Source organism: Strix uralensis, chromosome 12, assembly GCF_047716275.1.
Source record: "Strix uralensis isolate ZFMK-TIS-50842 chromosome 12, bStrUra1, whole genome shotgun sequence".
Taxonomy (NCBI): Eukaryota; Metazoa; Chordata; class Aves; order Strigiformes; family Strigidae; genus Strix; species Strix uralensis.
The window spans coordinates 2087381-2105327 of record NC_133983.1 but is presented as its reverse complement, the minus strand read 5'-3'; the positions used below and the strand labels follow the sequence as shown (position 1 = coordinate 2105327).

The 17947-nt window shown below is 44.1% G+C and overlaps 2 protein-coding genes across 5 annotated transcripts in view; one reads left to right on the top strand and one right to left on the bottom strand.

Annotated features, from left to right (window-relative positions):
• Nucleotides 1-1675, bottom strand: part of RSPRY1 (ring finger and SPRY domain containing 1) — a 39150-nt gene extending 37475 nt beyond the window's left edge. For all 3 annotated transcript variants that reach the window (XM_074881369.1, XM_074881368.1, XM_074881370.1), the window contains exon 1: nt 1558-1675. The gene's annotated coding sequence lies outside the window, so the exon portion shown is untranslated. The remainder of the gene's footprint in view (nt 1-1557) is intronic.
• A 275-nt stretch (nt 1676-1950) lies between these two features.
• On the top strand, nt 1951-17167 carry PSME3IP1 (proteasome activator subunit 3 interacting protein 1). 2 transcript variants are annotated; one of them, XM_074882153.1, is made up of 7 exons: nt 1951-2057; nt 5053-5198; nt 5390-5488; nt 8953-9075; nt 13074-13206; nt 15219-15283; nt 16414-17167. In XM_074882153.1, the coding sequence occupies exons 2-7, from the start codon at nt 5069-5071 to the stop codon at nt 16629-16631; spliced, it is 768 nt and encodes a 255-aa protein (XP_074738254.1). In that variant the 5' UTR covers nt 1951-2057; nt 5053-5068; the 3' UTR covers nt 16632-17167. The 2 variants fall into 2 exon arrangements, with proteins under 2 accessions (XP_074738254.1, XP_074738255.1); XM_074882154.1 differs by lacking the exon at nt 1951-2057 and adding an exon at nt 2083-2100.
• Nucleotides 17168-17947: the final 780 nt, after the last annotated feature.

Here is a 17947-nt window from a genome sequence, read left to right as displayed (position 1 = left end):
AAGGAAAAAAACCACCAAACACACCAGCATTCAGAAAACAGTGCAGTATCTTCAAGGCTGAATAAATTTAGAAGAGAAAAGGCAGCTTTTATGTTTGTGCTTCCCCAAAGTTCCACTGCGTGAGAAATACTGCTAAACAGAGTAAGGACCAAAATGAACTCTGGGCTTGCGGTGGATACCGAGAGATTCAGACCAAGATTTTGCAGTAACAAACCAGAAAATTAAAACCAAGATGACTACAGTTAATTCTCAGGACCTACATTAAGACTCTACCCAGAAGGGACACTGAACCTACTGCTGCACAACAGAAGAAACAGCAATATTAAAAAAAAAAAAAAAGGAAAAATGAAGATATGCAAGATAGAAACAGTGGGCATCAGGACAGAATCAAAGGGCTTAAACAAGAAATGCATGCTTGATATTGGCATAACACAAGCAGTGAGAGACCTGCTTTATAAGCACTGAACTGAGCAAAGCAGTGCTGTGCTGTTACCACACTACTAGGAAAGGTGCCGCTGCCTGATCTATCGCCCAAGTACGCAGAACAAAAGATCTAGGTAAATAATTGCATTGGGTAGCTCGCTCCACATCTTTATACTTTCTCCATAAAAGAGAGAAAACTTGCTCTGCACAAATATTTTCACATTGAGAGCAGTAAAATAGTTTTCATGATTCTTACTTTTTACATGAATACAAAAATATTCAAGGGCTCAGCAAAATTCTTCTGAGTGTTTCTGAGCTCCCAAGAGGTCCCAGAGCAGCACGTAATTTTGTCCCCTGCATACCAAAACCCAACCCGCACCAAACCACTGTAGCAAAGCCCTCGTTTTGCAAGTCATACAAGTACCAGGAAGATCTCCCAGCACCAGAGACCTGCAGTTGGAAAGTTGTAACACCTCACTGCCCGGAACACCAGCAGCCTTGGGGTGCCCCATTCCAGCAAACCCCCGTTTCATTCAAGTTTTGACGCTTTCTTTTCCAAGCTCCTAACTTTACACCTGAGCCCCGCTCTTAGCAGCTCCGGGGCCTCCACGGGCAGCACTGGGAGAGCCCAGCCTGCCAGCAGTCCAGCCGGACACAAGGCAAGCAGGGCTGGATCGTGGCCACCCGCCTTTTTTCGCTGGTTGCCCTCCCCAGGGGGCACAGGTGACCCCAGCGGGGCAGCGTGCTCCCCCGAAAGCCAGGGGAGCACCTGCACAAATAAGCCGCGCCCGCTGCCTGAGGCCGGCAGGGCTGCGCTGGCCCGGCCCCGCACCCGGGCGGCCTCCCGGCCCCCGCCCCAACCGGGACCCTGTCCCGGCAGCAGCGGCACTCGTGGCTCCCGGGAAGCGGAGGGCGGGGTGGGGGCGAGCACCGCACCCACCCCTTAGCGACCCAAGGGGCGGCCTCAACAGGCCCCCGGTGCGCCGGGCCCACCGCCGCCCCCAGAGATCAGTCCAGCGCTGCCCCTTCCCCTCAGCGGCAGCCCGGTGCCCGCTCCGCTCCACCTCAGCCCCGCGGTGCCCACCCGCCACGCGGCCACCACCCGCGGACGGCACCCGCCCCGCTTCGCCTCACCTCAGCCCCACCAGGAAGGCAGCAGGGCCGCTGCCGCGGGGCCCACACCCCTCTGCCCCGGCCCGGCCCGGCCCGGCGACGCCGCTCCTTTGTGCCGCGGCCGCGCACGGCGGAAAGATGGAGGCCACACACCGCCCGGCCCCGCCCCGCCCCGCCTGGCCCCGCCCCCCGCCGTCTCCCGGGCGACCCGCCCCGCCCCCGGCCTCGGCCCCAGCCGGAGCGCTTCGCCCAATCGAGGCGCGGGACCTCCCTGACGTCGTCTGTCAGCCGTGCGCGCGGCCGTTCCGCGCGCTTCTCCGCCTTCCGTAAGAGCAGCGCGGATTGGCTGTGGTGGGGAGGGTGCCGCCTAAGGAAGGGCTCACTCGGTTGGCTTTTGTGAGCGGAAGGGGCGGGGCGGCCGGCGGCGGCGAGCGAACCGGGACGGGCCTGTGAGGAGGGATCAATGGCGGCGCTCTGGGTCGGGCTGTGCCTCTCGCTGTAACGGGCTGGCGGCCGCGGTGGTACGTGCTGGCGACGGTGGCCCGAGCCCTGGGGGACGGCCAGGTGTGGGGTAGCGGCCGGGGCCTCTGTGAGCGTGGCGGAGAAAGCGGCCGTGGCTGGGCTGTGGGGCCCTTCGGGCGCAGGGGCGGAGAGGGCCGGCCCGGGCCCTGTGAGCGCGGCGGACTGGGCCGGAGGCCGAACGGCGGGGGGAGGCCGCTCCCGGAGCGAGTAGGTGGAGAGAAGGTAGAGAGAGGAGGTCGCGGTGAGGGCTCGGCGGCGCGGGCTGGGAGCAGGCCCCGGCCCAGCGCGCCCAGGCCTGCGCCCGGGAGGCTCACCCGCTCCGAGCGTACTCGGGCACCGTTAGTAGCGGGTGCTGGATCCCGAGGACGGGTTTTAGGCTGACTACGCCATGGTGGGGAGCGACTCTTCGCCTCTGGCTCCAGGGTGGCTCCAGGCTCGGTGCACAGCACTTTATTCGACGCGCTGCAGAGCTGCGGGGAGGGCTGCCCGAGTTTGTGGCAGTGGTGGGTAGAGGGGCCGTTATTTAACGGAGGTCTGAACGTATTGGAAGCTGCACACGACATCGTCTCTGCTCTGTATCTGTTCCAGCCTAGGTGATGGCAAGAGCCATGAAGTTTTATTTTTTTGATCCTGGTGGTTTTACCGTCTGGTAGTATCCCAAGGTGCAGTTTACATCTGTGACATAAACTTCTGTTATTTACACTGACAGCACATCACTCACTAGAATACAGGCAAAAAAGTAGGTGAACAGGGGACAGTTGCCAAACATATGTGTTTTTTGTGGTCTGGAAGATTCGGTATGTTTCAGATAGGAGAGGGCAAAGAATACACCCAAGATTAGCAAATTTCATAAGTGCAATTGAACTTAAATGTGAAGCTGCTTGATTTTTACTTTTTTCCCCACGTCTTTGTGCCCCAGGATGGGGCACAGTAAAGTCGTTATTTGCTGAAATGTGTTTGATCAGACACCAGTTTCCAGGATTGTAGTGAAAAGACCATAGCTGTATTTCAAGTCATAATTAAACCTTAATCCACTTCAGATATCTTAAAATACATTGTCTGAGCGAACTGGCTGATCCAGAAGACAGGTGGTTTGGTGTTGAAGGCTTTAATCCCCAGATGATGCTGTGCTCTTGCTAAATCCCTCTCTTTCAGTTTGTTTTTATGACCTTCTGTCACCATTGTATTGGAACCTTCCATTTCCTCTCTAAATGGACGGGTTGAGATGACACAAGTGGAGATCCAGGTTATCTTGTTTATAAAGCATTTGGGAGGAAAGCTAGCCCTGTGATTAGAACCTGTATTCAGGAGAAAGATTCAATTTTCTTCTCTCTAGGTTTCCAGCTTGAACCACCTTCAGAAATGACACTCCAAGAGCAGGTGTTCCATGCTTTCTGAAACGTGGATTTGTCTGAGGGTGGATTTTTGTTAGATATTAAAAAAGAAACAAGAGAGAGAAAGAAAGAAAAGTTAAAAAAAGAGAAACTCACCAGCCCTTGGTCTGTCCTTTCTTTCCCCACTTCTTAAGACAATGTTTCTGTCTTGTCTCCTTTTGATAATTCCCGCCTTAAGAATGCATCCTGCTGTGACAAATATCTGTCCAGTGCTCTGATCTGGATTTCTTCTGAGACCCCAGTTTGTCATCTGTATTACAAACAATAGCTCACAAAAAGCATCAGTTTTTGTAAGAATTTCAGGACTCTGTTTCCTGCAGGAGTGGTATGAAGGAAGAATGATAAATTGTCTCCTTCCATTATTTGGGTTACTGCATCCCTCCCTCCCTGGAAGAGTAAGTGTTCTGGGTTCACTTCCAGCACTGAAATGCAGGCAGGGTGAGATCCGAAATTAATAATACTTGGCAGTGCAGGGTGCAAGTCCTTGAGGTACTTACCGAAGTTATACCAAGGAAATAAGAAGAAACTAGAAAAAAGTGTGAGAGTAGTGTGACTCTAAATGGCTAGCGGTTGATGCTGTGTTTACATTGTACTTGTGTATACAGGCTTGATGTCAGAAACAAAAATAGGCATTAATGCCTCCCTTCTGTAGCATGGAGCTGACAGAATAAATCTTGAAGTGAGCCACTTAAGGCTGGCGGAAGCAAATTGTTTCATCCTGGGCTTACAGGTGTCAAGACCATGAGCTTCCTTCTTAGGATGACTCCTTGGAGCATCTTTACCTTGCACCTAGTATTGAAACAGTGATCTGACCAGTACTTGAGTATTAGGATCTCTTGAAGCAGAGGGTGGGTGTACTGCATGAGAAGGGGCTGTGCTCACTTGGTCACAAGTGCTGCTCCTGTTTTCTAATCCCAGCCCCGTCTTAGCCCAAGGGAATTCCCTCCTTCACTCACCTCTTGAGCTCTGTGTACCCCCACCGACAGTCCCCACACATAGTCTGTCCAAGCCTACCTCTCCCCAGAGCTGCAAAGAGGTGCAGAGTGCTTTTGAAGGTTAAGTTAGTTGCTAATTTCCAAGATCTCACTGTTATTTGAATATATGTATTCAAATCATTGAAAACAGGGAAGCTTTCTCAAGTTTTCACAGGATGGGCAAAAAGAACTTAGGTAAAGTGAGGGCAAAGTGTCAGATCCTTTCTCCAGAGCAGAGAGGTGTAAGAACTGAAATAAAAGGATGTGAGTGTAGGTGTGAGGTTTTTCTTTTTTTTTTTTTTTTCTTAATATATTTATTTAAGCAAGTTAAATCCAAAGTAGGGAGGGGGAAAAGTCCATTAAAATATGACTTCTAGAAGAGCAGCCTGAGGCAGACAATAGGGAATACAATTATGAAAAATAGTAAAGAAGGAGTAATAGGTGGTGCTATTAGTCTTAGCAGTTATGCAGTGAGTAGGTATCTCAATCAGTACTTACTATGTAGTGTTCTTTAGAGAACTCAAGTTATTGTAAGTGCAGCAGGTCTGTTTTTCAGGATGTGTAGTCATGTCTCCTGCACTGACAAGTGAAATCAGGCCCCTGGGTCTTTCATATTGTGTTTTTAGGACGGACTGTTCCACAATGGATGGGGGAGATGGTACTGCTGACCTTGTGATTAACAAGAGGTTTGTGTCTGAATCGGAGCTGGAGGAGCGGCGAAAGAGGAGGCAAGAGGAATGGGAAAAGGTCCGAAAACCTGAGGATCCAGAAGGTATGGGATACATTTTAATAATTATAGGAAAGAGATCGGAGAATATTTAACTTTTGTGGAAAACAGAACTAAAAGGTAATACCTTGTATTCTACAAGTTCAAAAGGTTTTTACATGAAAGAACTAAGAAGTGTTGTTGATTTAGTATTTCTAACAAATGGTCTCATTTCCTGATTGGTTCCTTCCTTTCAGAATGCCCAGAGGAGGCATATGACCCACGTTCGTTGTATGAAAGACTTCAGGAACAGAGGGAAAAGAAGCAGCAGGAGTTTGAGGAGCAATTTAAATTCAGTAAGCACCAGCAGTTACTATTTTGTACCAAAACTTCATGTATTGTGTGCAACAGCTGTATACAACATCTGCCTAAGGGATGTACCTGAGTGTCTTGTCTGCCTCTCTGACAGATGAACAGAAACTTGAGAAAAGTATTGTTGAAATCTTGGTTTTTTTTAAGGATGGTAGATGTTCCTGCAGATAATGTACCGTTCTGGGCACTGAGACAGCACCACGTACGTGCAAAACTCAGAAGTTGCTTGCAGTTATGAAGCTGCATTCCTGTAAAGTGTGGGATACTAGGTTTATTTTACACATTAAATCAAAAAAAAACCCTGATGGCAGTCCACGGAAAAGTGGAAATGTAACGTGGTTTTGTGACTCTTGAACTCATGCTTTAAGACAACACCATTCTATTTGAATAAAAAGAAATCCCGTTCCAGCAACTGTTACATTTCCAAGCCGTAATTAGTTGACACAAAAGTGATTTGAGGCTCAAGATTACTGTTTGGAAAAAGTAAACATACAGAAGTTGATTCTTCAGAACGAAGATGTTTAACTCTTCTAATGAAATGGAAACATAATTTCTATGGATGTTTGAATTTCTGGTTTTATAGAAAAATCCTTTGCATTGTACCACCTGTGTATGTGCAGCTGAGTGCAAAGATGATAATGAGAACTAGAAAAATATTAGTCAACCATTTTGGAAAAAAGGGAGCTATTGGCTCTGTCTCAGGAGAAGTGAGGATGATACTGTGGGACTCCATTTTAAGGTGGGTTCTGATTGATTTTGGTTCTTTAGCAGGAAGCCTTACCCTCAAACTACTGTGTTCTTTAAGCTCTAGTTTGCCAAACTGGATTCTGTCTAGAATTTCTCTTGTATTTGCATCACAACAAAAGTATGTTTTACCTTTAACTATGGCACAATATTTGAGTTCTTTTAAGTGATGCTTCCTGCCCCTGCAGATGCTATCAGGTGTGTTACTGATTACATGGTTGCCTTTCCTGTTTTGTAGTAGATGTTTTTAGAATCATTCTTGTACGCAGATTTCTTTGGGAGAAGGTAAGTGGGAGGAACTGACTACCTAAAGATCAGTGTTGGGTGGACTGTGGACCACTAGTTTACCTCATCAGAGTTCAGCCCAGTTTGGCCACTTGTGACAAAATTTGTCCCCTAATATGCTTGAATTTGCCTTAAAATTTTCATAAATATTTTTTCTATCCATGGGAATTAGGAGTAGAGAAGGAGTAGAAAAGGAGTTTAGTGCTTTGTCATTCTGATCAGTCAGACTCGATGATGGGACTTGGGAGGAGAAACACCTTAATGCTGAAGAATCTGAAGAATCGTGTTTGCATAAACACACAGTTACCCTGAACGTTTTATGTGGATAAAAACCATATACAGACTAGCAGTTCTTCTTTCTGCATTGCAAGAATGTCTTCCTTTTCAAAGTAAAATAATTTTAGTAGAATGTTAGAGCATTTTGAATGAAAATTAATACTAGTATTCTCTAAAATACAACTTTTAAAAATTTCTTTTTGAACGATTATGATAGCCATGATAAGTGGAAGTTATTTCCTGTCTCTTAAGTTTCGCTTGTATTTTTAGCGGTGAAAAGTGGAAAGTACAGATAGCAGCATTAACACATTATAAGTCTCCAGCTGTACCTACAGGATTCTTTCCAGCTGGAGAGTTTCCAGTTTACTTCAGTAAATTTTGATTCAAGTCATCTTTGGTGATGTGACTAAGCAATTCTTGTCCAAGTAGTCACCAGAAAACTGACTGCTATCAACCTGGATGAGAAAGGCTTCTAAACTGTTTCCCTTGCCCAGTTATATTAGATCTGCAATGTCTTCCCTTTGGTTCAGGAAACCTGTAAACCAAGTACTGGAATGAGAAGCATCCTAGAGGGGGGGTAACTGAGAAGTAAACCACCTGCTGCTTTTATTGCAACCCTTGCAGAATAACAGATACCTGCTAACCTGGGGGACAAAACCTACTGCAGACTGTTTGGTAGGGAATCTCAATGACATCAGCTATAAGGATCTCGATGGCCGCTTCTCTTAGTTTGCAGATCAGGCAGGCAGAGAATGAAATTAATTCATGTCACTCGCTTCAAAAAATGTCCAGAGTTTTACTACTTTTGCTGTCTGTTTGAAGGGGCCCTCAGCAGTAGTAGTGGGTGCTACAAGTTACTGTTTAAAGATTTATAAATGAGTTCTGCATTCTTAGAGTTGGAAAGAGTAGGGATCAGCCTTTAAAACATAACCTCAAATAAGAATTGATTTCTAGAGCTTTTCTGTCAGGCAGAAGCTTGCCAATTATCAGTGTAAATGGATTTCTTAGCTTGCTGTTAAAGCGGATAGCACTTGACTATGTGAGTGAAGATCAAAAAAACCCAGTGACCTCATGTAAAAGCCTAAAAAGTCCTCTTACGGAATTAAACTCTAATGAAGACTTAAGGTGATGTTTGGGTTAAGATTTCTGAGGGTGACTACAAACAGTAGTTTGGTCTTTCTAAAAAAATATTTTAAATTCTCTTTTTTACTAAATCATTTGACTGAGAGACGTTGAATATTTGCAGAACAGAAAATAAGACCTTCCTACTGCACTAGCATGTACTTTCCTTCAACTAGGGTAGCATGTTTAGAAAGAATTTATTTTTATTTGGAAGTTAGGAATTGTCTTGCTTCTACTTTTTTTTTTTTAAAGAGATGTTAATCTCAGTTGCTAATTGTTTGCTTTAAGAAAATGTACTTCCTATTTTGAGGCAAGATTTATGGGGAGAAGTAATGTGGTTTTTTTCTGGTTGTCGGCTGGTTTAAGAACAGGTTCTGAGGAGACAGACTTGAACTCGGTGTCTGAAACCAAAACGACATATATATTATTGCTTAATGTGGTTATTCCTTGTTTTGTGTAACCTGTTCTGAATGGCATTTCAGAACAGCAGAAAGGCTGCTTGTGTGAAAACTCGGTCGATTTTCTGTAATTATATCAGCAAGTCCAATAGCATTTCATGGCTTCCTATGAATTGTGTCTTGCTTTTCTTTGTGTTAATGGTGGTGTGTTCAAACTGTGTTAGTTTTAGTTTGTGTGCTTGAGTGTGTAAGAGTTTTGGCTTGTTACCATCCAGTATCATTAACTGGGAAGTGTTTTTACTCCTTAATTACAGAATCCAGCAGACAGCCTGTGGAGTTTGCTTTGTACCCTTTTCTCAGCGCAGCAGCACGCCTGCTGGAGTACCCAAGTCACTCAGTCACCCAGGACTCTACTCCCCACGTTCCCAGTGTCTTTGTGCAAATTGTTCTACCTCAGCAATATTAGAAATGTCATATGTGAGATGTGGACGCTTACCTACATTTATGGGGGAGTTTGAAATCATTGGAAAAATGTTCCAAGAGAGTGGTGAAGTAACGCACAATAAATGGCTGCTCCCTAAGTGGTTTTAGCTTATCAATATGCATTCTTTTCCTTTATTCAGAAAATATGGTAAGAGGCTTAGATGAAGATGAGACACATTTCCTTGATGAGGTTTCTCGGCAGCAGGAGCTACTAGAAAAGCAACGAAGAGAAGAAGAGCTGAAAGAACTAAACGAATACAGAATATCCTTTGTATTAAAATGGCTGGTGGTTATATAGGAGAGGATAAGAGACTGGGCTGTAGTTTTATTCTGCCATTGACATTCTTTCTATAAAACTGCTTTACAGAACATGTACAATGATAGGCTTTTAAAGTTTAATGTTCTCGTTGTAGCTTGGATCTCCCACTGTAATGTTTGATATTCCACCCCTCAGTCCCCACATGTCTTTAGCATTTTTCTTTCCTCCTCCCTACCCTTGTTTGGGGTTTTGTGGTTTTTTTTTTCTGTTACTGAGGGCATGCAATACCATAGCTAAAAAGAGAAAGAGAACATAAAGAAAAACCAGCCTATTCTAATCATTTGCTTTTGTCTTCTTATGGAAAAGTAAGTGTTGTTGTTTGTTTTTCTGACTTCATATTGGCTGTTTTTAACATGCCTGTTTGAAATAATGTTTGAATTGCTCTCTCTGTTATTCTTCTTGAAGTATTAGTTACTTCCTCCCTTGCTGATGATAGCTGCAGGTTGAGAAATTAAATACATCTGTGCAGGTGCTCTGACTTTCTTTTGGGAAGTCGGTGCCCATGGAGACTCAGCTCTTTTGGGTAATACAGACTTTTAGGCAGTACTAAGGGCAGAAGAGTTTGCCTCTGCTGTTAAATGCCAAATTTTCATGATGTGCTAGAAAATAATATAGGATGCTTTTTCTCTCTGATTAGTGCCAGTCAAGGGAGGTTGGAATGAGTTGAGGATTTCTGTTCTAAGCTAAATGTTGGTTTTTTTGAGGTTTACTGAATCTACGCAGAACCTGGTGGTTTCTTTGCCTCCTAATGAAAACCATTGCTTTTAAGCCATCAGTGAACAAAGCACAAGTTCTCAAGGATGCTTTAGTATAAATGAAAGAGTCTGTGGACACAAGGAGGTAACCAAGACCAGTCAGCAAAAAAAGCTGAATAGCACCAACGCTACAAAGACCTGCATTACCTTGTGTTAGTTAATGATTTACAACTTAGAACGTGTGTTCTGTGGAGAGCATCTAAGTTATCTCAGTAATGCATTTATGAAAAAGCAATACTGGTGCATTGTTTTACTTCAAGAATAGGCTGTAGTTGGTTGATGGATTTGGAATGTTTTCTTGATTTGTTGGATCTAGTAATGGGATGTTCATAGGATATATTTAGTTTCAGTTGCTTGTGGGCCTGGCTCATGCAGGGATTGTGCAGTATGAGGTTGTGCTGTGGAAGCAGCTGACAGCTCTAGTTAGGTCACATACGTCTGGGGTGAACCATACCAGCCCAGAGGGAATCTTAGGTTGTCTGGAATTAGCCACATAACACACTGATCCCTGAGTTTACTGAGCAGGGCCTGTTCAAGATGTACAGGCCATCTAACCTCAGTCTTTGCAGTCTTAATAATATAATCTGGTTCTGTATCTGAAGTCTGGCTGTAAATTAAACTGTGGAACTTATTGCTGATGGGGTGGAGAGAGGGAGAGTATTTTATAGTCACCTCATCTCATGAGAAACTGAGAAATTTTGCCCATTCCATTTCCTTTTTTTAAATTTTATTTTTTTAACCACATTTTTTAACCATAATATTTCAAGCAACCTCAGAGCAAATTGCAAAATGACTCATGTGTGTTTGAAATTTTTGAGGGTATTCTTGTGGTTTTGCATCTGCAGGTTGTTACTAATGGTTTATCACTACAGTGACAAAAAACAGTGGGTATTAGGTAAACGTGCTGGATCTAGAGGTACTGTTCAAGTGCTCTTCCAAACTAATAAGAGGAATGCCAACCCAGTGGGTTTGATTATTTGCTCCTTTTCCTGGTATAACATCCAGTTTAAGCTACCCAGAGGCATTCATTTCATGGTAAAACATGCGTCGATATTCAGGTAGAGCTTTTTTTCTTTGTTTTTTTTCTTCATTTTTTAGGTGAACAATCATGAAATCATATATCTTAAGGATAAACATGCCTTGGAATATTTGAATGTGCCCTTGAGCATAAGAAATTCATATGCATGGATACATAGGAATTTTACTTACTTGTGCATGAACAACTAGGGTTTTTTTGCTTCTTACCCTATCCAGACCCCACTGGTCTGACTGTTTAAAGATTTACAGATATTTTTTTAAGCCAATTCCAAGAAGTGTTTGCGAACAACATCCTCTTGTCTTAAATCCTATGTAAATATAGGAAAAGTCCCCCTCCAAGAAGCAGGCTTTACTGTAGGACAGCTTTTTTTAATGCAGTTGATGTTTGAGGTTGAGAGGTTTATTTCTAATGTAGCCTTCCTGAGAGGAGATGCTTCTTGGCTAGGTATAGTGTTACATTTGCTAATGGCAGCAATATATGTAAAATCTCTGTTAAAAATGTGCTGTGTCTCTGGTAGTTGAAGAGTGTTAGGAGAGTGGCATCCTGGATGGAAGTGAAAAGCCTGTAATTTGGTATCTTTTAAAAGAAAAGTCTTTGGGTTCCTCAGCCAGGCTTTTGTAGTGCAGTATTAGAATATAACAAAGTAATGATCCTAAATGTGGAAGTTGAACACTGCAGCGTGTGGAATTGTGTGTTGCAACATTAAACCAACACACAACAAGCTTTCAGATGGCTTCTGATAGCCACAGGATGGCACTCCTGTGCCATCTTAAAAAATAAATAGAATTTAACAGCCTGGTTTTGACTGAGAAGACTTTGAGTTGAGGTAGAGAGCAGTCTGGGTTACTGCTGTATCCTCAGGTAAATCAAATAAGCAATGGCATCTGAACACTCCTAATTGTCAAGTGATTGGAGACTTTGAGTGTGTCAATTCAAAGGAAGGTGTAAGAGTTTTTGATTTGCAGATGTTCAGTGGGGGAGAAAACCTGTGACTTCAACTGTATGATCCATCAATGTGAAATTCACTATCCCAATATTTATCTGCAATAACTGTGTTATTAAGCTTGTGGTTGTCACCTGAGCAGTGGAATTGTGGTCAGAGAACAAATACCCCTTTAAATTAGATTGATTTGCCTTTGCAGAAGCTTTTGTGACTCCAGTGGCACCTCGTTAGCAAACAGGATCTTTGATGGCCCTTATTTCATCAGATACAGCTGGACATGAACTGTTATCAGGGATGGGACTAGATCCTGCCACAGAAGGAGACAATGTGTGTGCAGAGTGAGTGTGCCTTAATAACAGACCAAGCTCCTCCTCATCCCGTCTGAGAACCTGCTTAAGCTTGTCCACCTCATTTTAGGTATCAGCTGCATTCCACCTTGCTAACGCTGTTTTAAGCTACTTAGCTTTTCTGTGCAGTCTCAGTCTTTTTTGGGTGAATCTTAGACCACATGCACCCTTAATCAGATCTGTCGTCTTCCTCTTGGGGTTGGTGTTCAAACTGGCAGTAACAGCCTTGTGGCCCTTACAAAGAGATGAGCTGAAAAGTTGGAGTGATAAATATCAAAACAGAAAATTGAACTGTTTTGCTTTGGTAGGCTGAAGTCTGCTGGGCTCAGCAAAAGGAGGGTTTGAGGAGTAGAAGTGAGTCCACATATTGCTACTTAGCTTTTTTGGCAAGGATTAGGGGCTGAAGCAGCAAATTTGATTTACAAATGTGTCAATCCCTGTAGAAGGGGGAAGTACTGCATTGCCTTTTAAATTTTTTTTTTTTTTTTTAGTCCAGTCTGACTTTTTTGCTGTTCTAAGACCTTTAGGAAAAGGCAGATGATGGATATGTTTATGGGTGCTGGATGCGTCATGTGTTGTGCCTTTCTGACTTCAGAAAAGCAACTCCTAGTCTGTTGCCTGGACGTCTTTACAGGGAGAGCTGCTATTGATAGTTGAGAGAGCTCTGAACCCAGAGGGTGAAGTCTCTTCTGTCTTGGCCAAAGGTGCCTGCTAAATGTCATTACAAATGAGTTTATTTTGATAGAATATGTGAATGAACTTCGGTCGCTGCTGTCAGCAGAGCTGGCTAAATATATCAGAGAGGAAGTGTCTGTTCTCTCCATTCCTTCTTGGTTGATCCTTAACCCTTAATTCACAGCACTCTCACCAAAGTGGGAGTCAGTATGGACCCAAAGAAGGAAACTGAGAAGAAATTGCCCATGAAGTCAGTGGAAAACAAGAACAAATTCTCTCAGGCAAAGCTGTTGGCAGGAGCTGTGAAACACAGAAGGTTAGTTTCACACCTCTATAAATTCATGAGGAACGGAACCCAGTTTGCAGTGTAAAGGGAGGCAGGCCAAAACTGCCTCCAGAGAGTGAGGTGTGAACCTTAGCCCTAAAGAAAAAAGGGGGGAGGTATAAGAAAAGATCAGCCTTGTTTCTATAGGCTCTCACAAACTGTGGGAAAAACATGAAGCAATTCAAATAGATAAGCGTGTGTAAAACAAGTGGGTAGACTCTTCATTCTAGACTGCCAGGCTTGGGCAATCCTGCTTGGGGATCTAGAGGGAATCTATTTTACATCTATTTGTAGACATCAGTGTCACCTCACACATGTAATTTCATTCAGATTTGCATAATTTATCTATCAGCCAATTTTATCTGTGTCTAAAATAGATTGTTTTAATTGCTGCTGGGGGCAGCATGGGGGAGACATAGGTTACAAGAGAAGAGCTTTGTGTACTAATTTGATCCTGAGGGCATCAGGTAAACTTGCCTCGTTGCTGATTTGCACTGATACATCAACACCCTTTCCATCCCAGGGAGATGGCAGCTGGGTTTGTGTTCTGTTTGCTGTTTTGATCTTGGCCTGCAAACGCAGCTGCTGGTGTGCTACAGGTTATGAAGAAACTAGGCATGTGGGACCAGATTTATTTCCCACAGATGAGTTGTCTAATACTTAAGATGATTACTGACATCTCGAAATTCAGTCGGTGTTTTTGAATCTGTCCCAGAGAACGAGAGATTATTTTAGAAGCTTATCTTGTAGGGTGATGTTTAGCTCCCAGTACAGCAGTAACTGCGTGTCTGAAAACTGAAGTAAGCACTTCAACTACCAATGGGGGGGAGGGGGTTGGGTAGTTGTTTGGGTTTTTGGAAGGCAGAGAAGAAAAACCCTGAACTGATAACAAGCAGCCAACAATGTGTTTTTTTTTTTTTTCTTGTAACTACTTGTACTTAATCCAGTAGGATGTAGAGAAGGAGCTGGCATGTGCTTAATGGCACATCCAAAGTCTGCAGATGGCATCTATTTGAAGAGAGCATCTTAACTGACATGTCAGTGCCATCGCAGACTTGCTTTGCAGTCTTCTATTTTTGCCATCTTATCTTTTATTGCAAACTGGCCAAAACCAAGTGTAGCGTGAGCTCAACATCTGCTCTCTGAGCTTTGTAGTTTCCTGTAAAGGATGTATTACTATTAAAACCTCCCTGCACAGAATAACCTTTCGTCTGTACTGCACGTTCTGACAGGGACAGAAAAGAGTTAATGCATAAAAATGCTCATACTTCATCACTTTAGTTCATCACAGCCGAAGCTGGGAAACATTTGTTTATGTGGATGGCTTAGGATTGGGAACATGGAAGAGGGGGTGGGGGGGGGGGAAGAAACTAGCAGTGACAAGGAAGAGCTGTAGGAGCTCTGAAGAGTCATAAGTCCAGGTAACACTCCTTTCCCCCAAGATCACTTTGGACCCAAAAAGGACCCCTTTCTTTTTTAGGTCAGACAGTGCAGCTGTGTGTGAATTGCTGCAAAGCCCAGTGGCTTCTTACTGGGTGCAAGATTTCTAGATGTTTTAGAACAGGCTCTCAGGGTGCTTGAAGAAGAGGAAGGAAACCCTGGAAGGGAAAAGGATATGGATGTTGCACCAGCAAGCGTGATAATCATCCACATGTGCAAGCCTGTGGTCATGTGGGCTGTCTGAAGCTTAGGTAGTCATTCCTGGTCTCCTGGGGGGTACTTCCAGCTGAATAGGCAGCTCTGGGTTTCTGTGCAAGAGGTCTGACTTGGTCTCCCAGAGGCGTGTTTCCATTTCCCAGGTTAACGGGTGATACTTGCAGTGTAGGTGTTGCCTCTTTCTAGGATCCTGCATGTTCCCCGAGGAGACCCAGTTTACAGCAGTTAGAAGTGGTGATGGTCATCAGAGGATCCTGCTGGCATTTGTGGTAAAAATGTGACTTTAACTTCACAGTAATTAAGTGGTTGCTTCTGAGGAACAAGACACTTTCTTATTTTTTCCACAGTTCAGATGGTGGTAACAGTGTGAAGAGGTTGAAACTAGATACTGATCATGATGAAAAGAATCAAGGTATGTCCTGATTTCTGCATGTAGGAAGCTGTCTGTCTCTCACCTGAACAGCAACTGACTTGGTGTTAAATCTGATAGAGGATTTGCTTTTCTGCTCCTTCATTATGCAAGACAGCAGACTGCGATTGGCATGTTCTCTCTTAAAGCAGCAGAAATGGTAACTGTAGGTGCTGACAGCTTTCATAGGGCTGGAGAGAACCTCTACAGGTCATCAGCCTATCCCCTGCCTAAAGCATTCCTGACAGATGTTTGTCTAAGCTGCTCTTAAATCTCCACAGATAGAGATTGTGCACCCTCCTTAGGCAGTTTATTCTAATGCTTAACTGATTTTACCCTTAAAGAGTTTTACCTGATAAGTATTACGAGTCTCCTTAGCTGCATTTCGAGCCCAGTGCTTGTTCTGTCGACAGGAGACATGGAGAGCAGATCATCCCCTTCCTTTTCACAGCACTATTTGATGTATTTGTATACATCCACTATTAGCTTTTCATGCTATAAAGTGATCTTGTCCGTCCTGAAACCAATTTGTTTCAGAAAATTATGGGAAACTAGGAAAAAAGTTGCATTTCAGTTTCAGCTGTCAGGGCTGCAACTGATTTGCTGTCAAGATGCTCCGACACAAATAGGGTGAGCTGCAATTGTGTAATGACAACCCAAGGTGCCTCCTGAATCTCCTTCTGTTCAACAAACTTTCAAAACACTGGAAATAATTAATTAGCTGTGGAAGATAGGAGATGTTGACTAGAATGATGGAATAAAACTTTTCCTCAACTATGCCATTATATCACAAAAACGTACTCAATTACACAAAGCAGAGCTATTTATTCTTATTTAGTGGGTTTGGTACTTGACAAGCATCAAACTGACAACTTTAGAATGAAAATCTGTAATGCCAGCATAGAGCTGGGCTTAAACTAGTGATGAGGGAAAAAAAAAAATCCCCTGAGGTAACAAGTCCTTCCTGTCAGAATAGCTGTATTGCAGCATAAAGCTGCCTTATGCTTTAATTAAATCCTGCAATCATCCACCACTTCTGTGGCAATAGCAGGTGAGTGACACGCAGCAGTTCCTGGGCTGATTAAAAGCCCTTTCCTGCACTCTGGTTTTTGACTGAGGTACCTGTCTTTCAGAAAAACCATCCTGTGTTCCCTTGGGGAGCAGCTCAGTGGGAGGCTCCACAGTCCACTGTCCCTCAGCAGCCGTGTGCATTGGGATCCTGCCTGGCCTGGGCGCCTACTCGGGGAGCAGCGATTCGGAGTCCAGCTCGGACAGCGAAGGCACTATAAATTCCACTGGAAAGATCGTCTCTTCTGTCTTTCGTAGCAACAGTTTCTTTGATGGTCCATAACAAAATCCCTCCGTGTGTAATGTAGTGCAGAGTATCTTCCAAAGCCCTGATGGATGCTTGATGCATCCTTCTGTCCCAAATATAATCTTTCTAGCTAACCTCTCAACTTTAATACACTCAGATACTCCTAAAATAACTCATTGTATCTTTTTTTTTCTTTTTTTCCCCCCAAACTTTCCATTTCTGGGGTGCATACTGAGCCTGGAAGAAAGGCTGCCATCCTAACCCAGAAGGCACACCTAGTAATGTAATGGAGGTCTGAGGGTAGGGAGGAGAGAGCTTGATCTTTTAAAATTCTTACGGAAGAATGAATTCTGGTAATCTAAGAAGTTTATACAAGACTAACAGGCAAAAAATACTCACTTGAAGCAGTGAAGTCTTGTAGAAACAGCCATGTGTTCTGTTTTAAAATGTCATTTTTATTCTGTATTTGAGAAATGGGGGCAGAACAAAAATCAAACAGATGGTGAAGTGTAGATTGCCATGACACTGTAAAGAAGTTTTAGTGTTACATGATTAAAGACATTCTGAATGCATTTTTTTTTATCTCTGCTTGTGCCATTCATAATTGTTCACATTCCATTAAGCAATTTCTGCTCTACCCAACCAGCCCCTTCCTCAAACCGCCATCCAGGGGAAGACCAAGCCAGCCTCCTACAAATGCAGAGATGGTGATGAAAAACTCTTGTTCTGAGTGAGTTCAGAGGAGCTGCAGTTGGCTGTTCTACTCAAAGGCCATTGCTCCCGCACTGGCACCTGACAAGTCATTCAGCTTTTCTGCAGCAGTGTCCTGAAGAGCATGACTCCAGAGCGGGTGGGATTCCCCGCTTCAGCCAAACCTCTTTGTGCAGAAGCTGGAGAGCTCTGCTGTCCTTGGCAGTCGGTGGGTTTTGAACTTTTACTGGATTTAAGAAACCTTACATGGGCATGTTTATGGACGCTGTGGACCAGGGAGCCAGGCAAGAGCAAGAAGTTGGCTGTAAAAGCCGAGGGCCCGTCCTTTTCACCTCCGTGTGCAACCAGCGCTCGTGGGAGCTCAGAGGATTGGAACAGCTCAGCTGGACTGCTCAGAGGTGGGAATGTCTTTGTGACAGTCTCCTTCCCAGCGGTCCTGCCCTATGGACCTCACTCCAAAGTGTACATGCTTCTGAGAAGACAGCTGGTAGGTGCATACCAAAGGGCCGTTCTCGGAATGTGACACTAAGCGAGCAGCTGCGATAGAAGCAGCGAAACCTGAAGGCCTTTAGTAGGATTCATGCCTTAGCTTGAGTGTGGAGCTTTCCCAAAGGAACAAGGAGAGTTATGCTCACGCTCAA

Excerpts from the sequence above, each read along its gene's own strand:
- PSME3IP1 (XM_074882153.1), top strand. The coding sequence starts at position 5,069 with ATGGATGGGGGAGATGGTACTGCTGACCTTGTGATTAACAAGAGGTTT. Across the intron at positions 5,199-5,389 it reads AAAACCTGAGGATCCAGAAG|AATGCCCAGAGGAGGCATAT; the intron begins GTATGGGATACA and ends CCTTCCTTTCAG. Across the intron at positions 9,076-13,073 it reads AGAACTAAACGAATACAGAA|GCACTCTCACCAAAGTGGGA; the intron begins TATCCTTTGTAT and ends CCTTAATTCACA.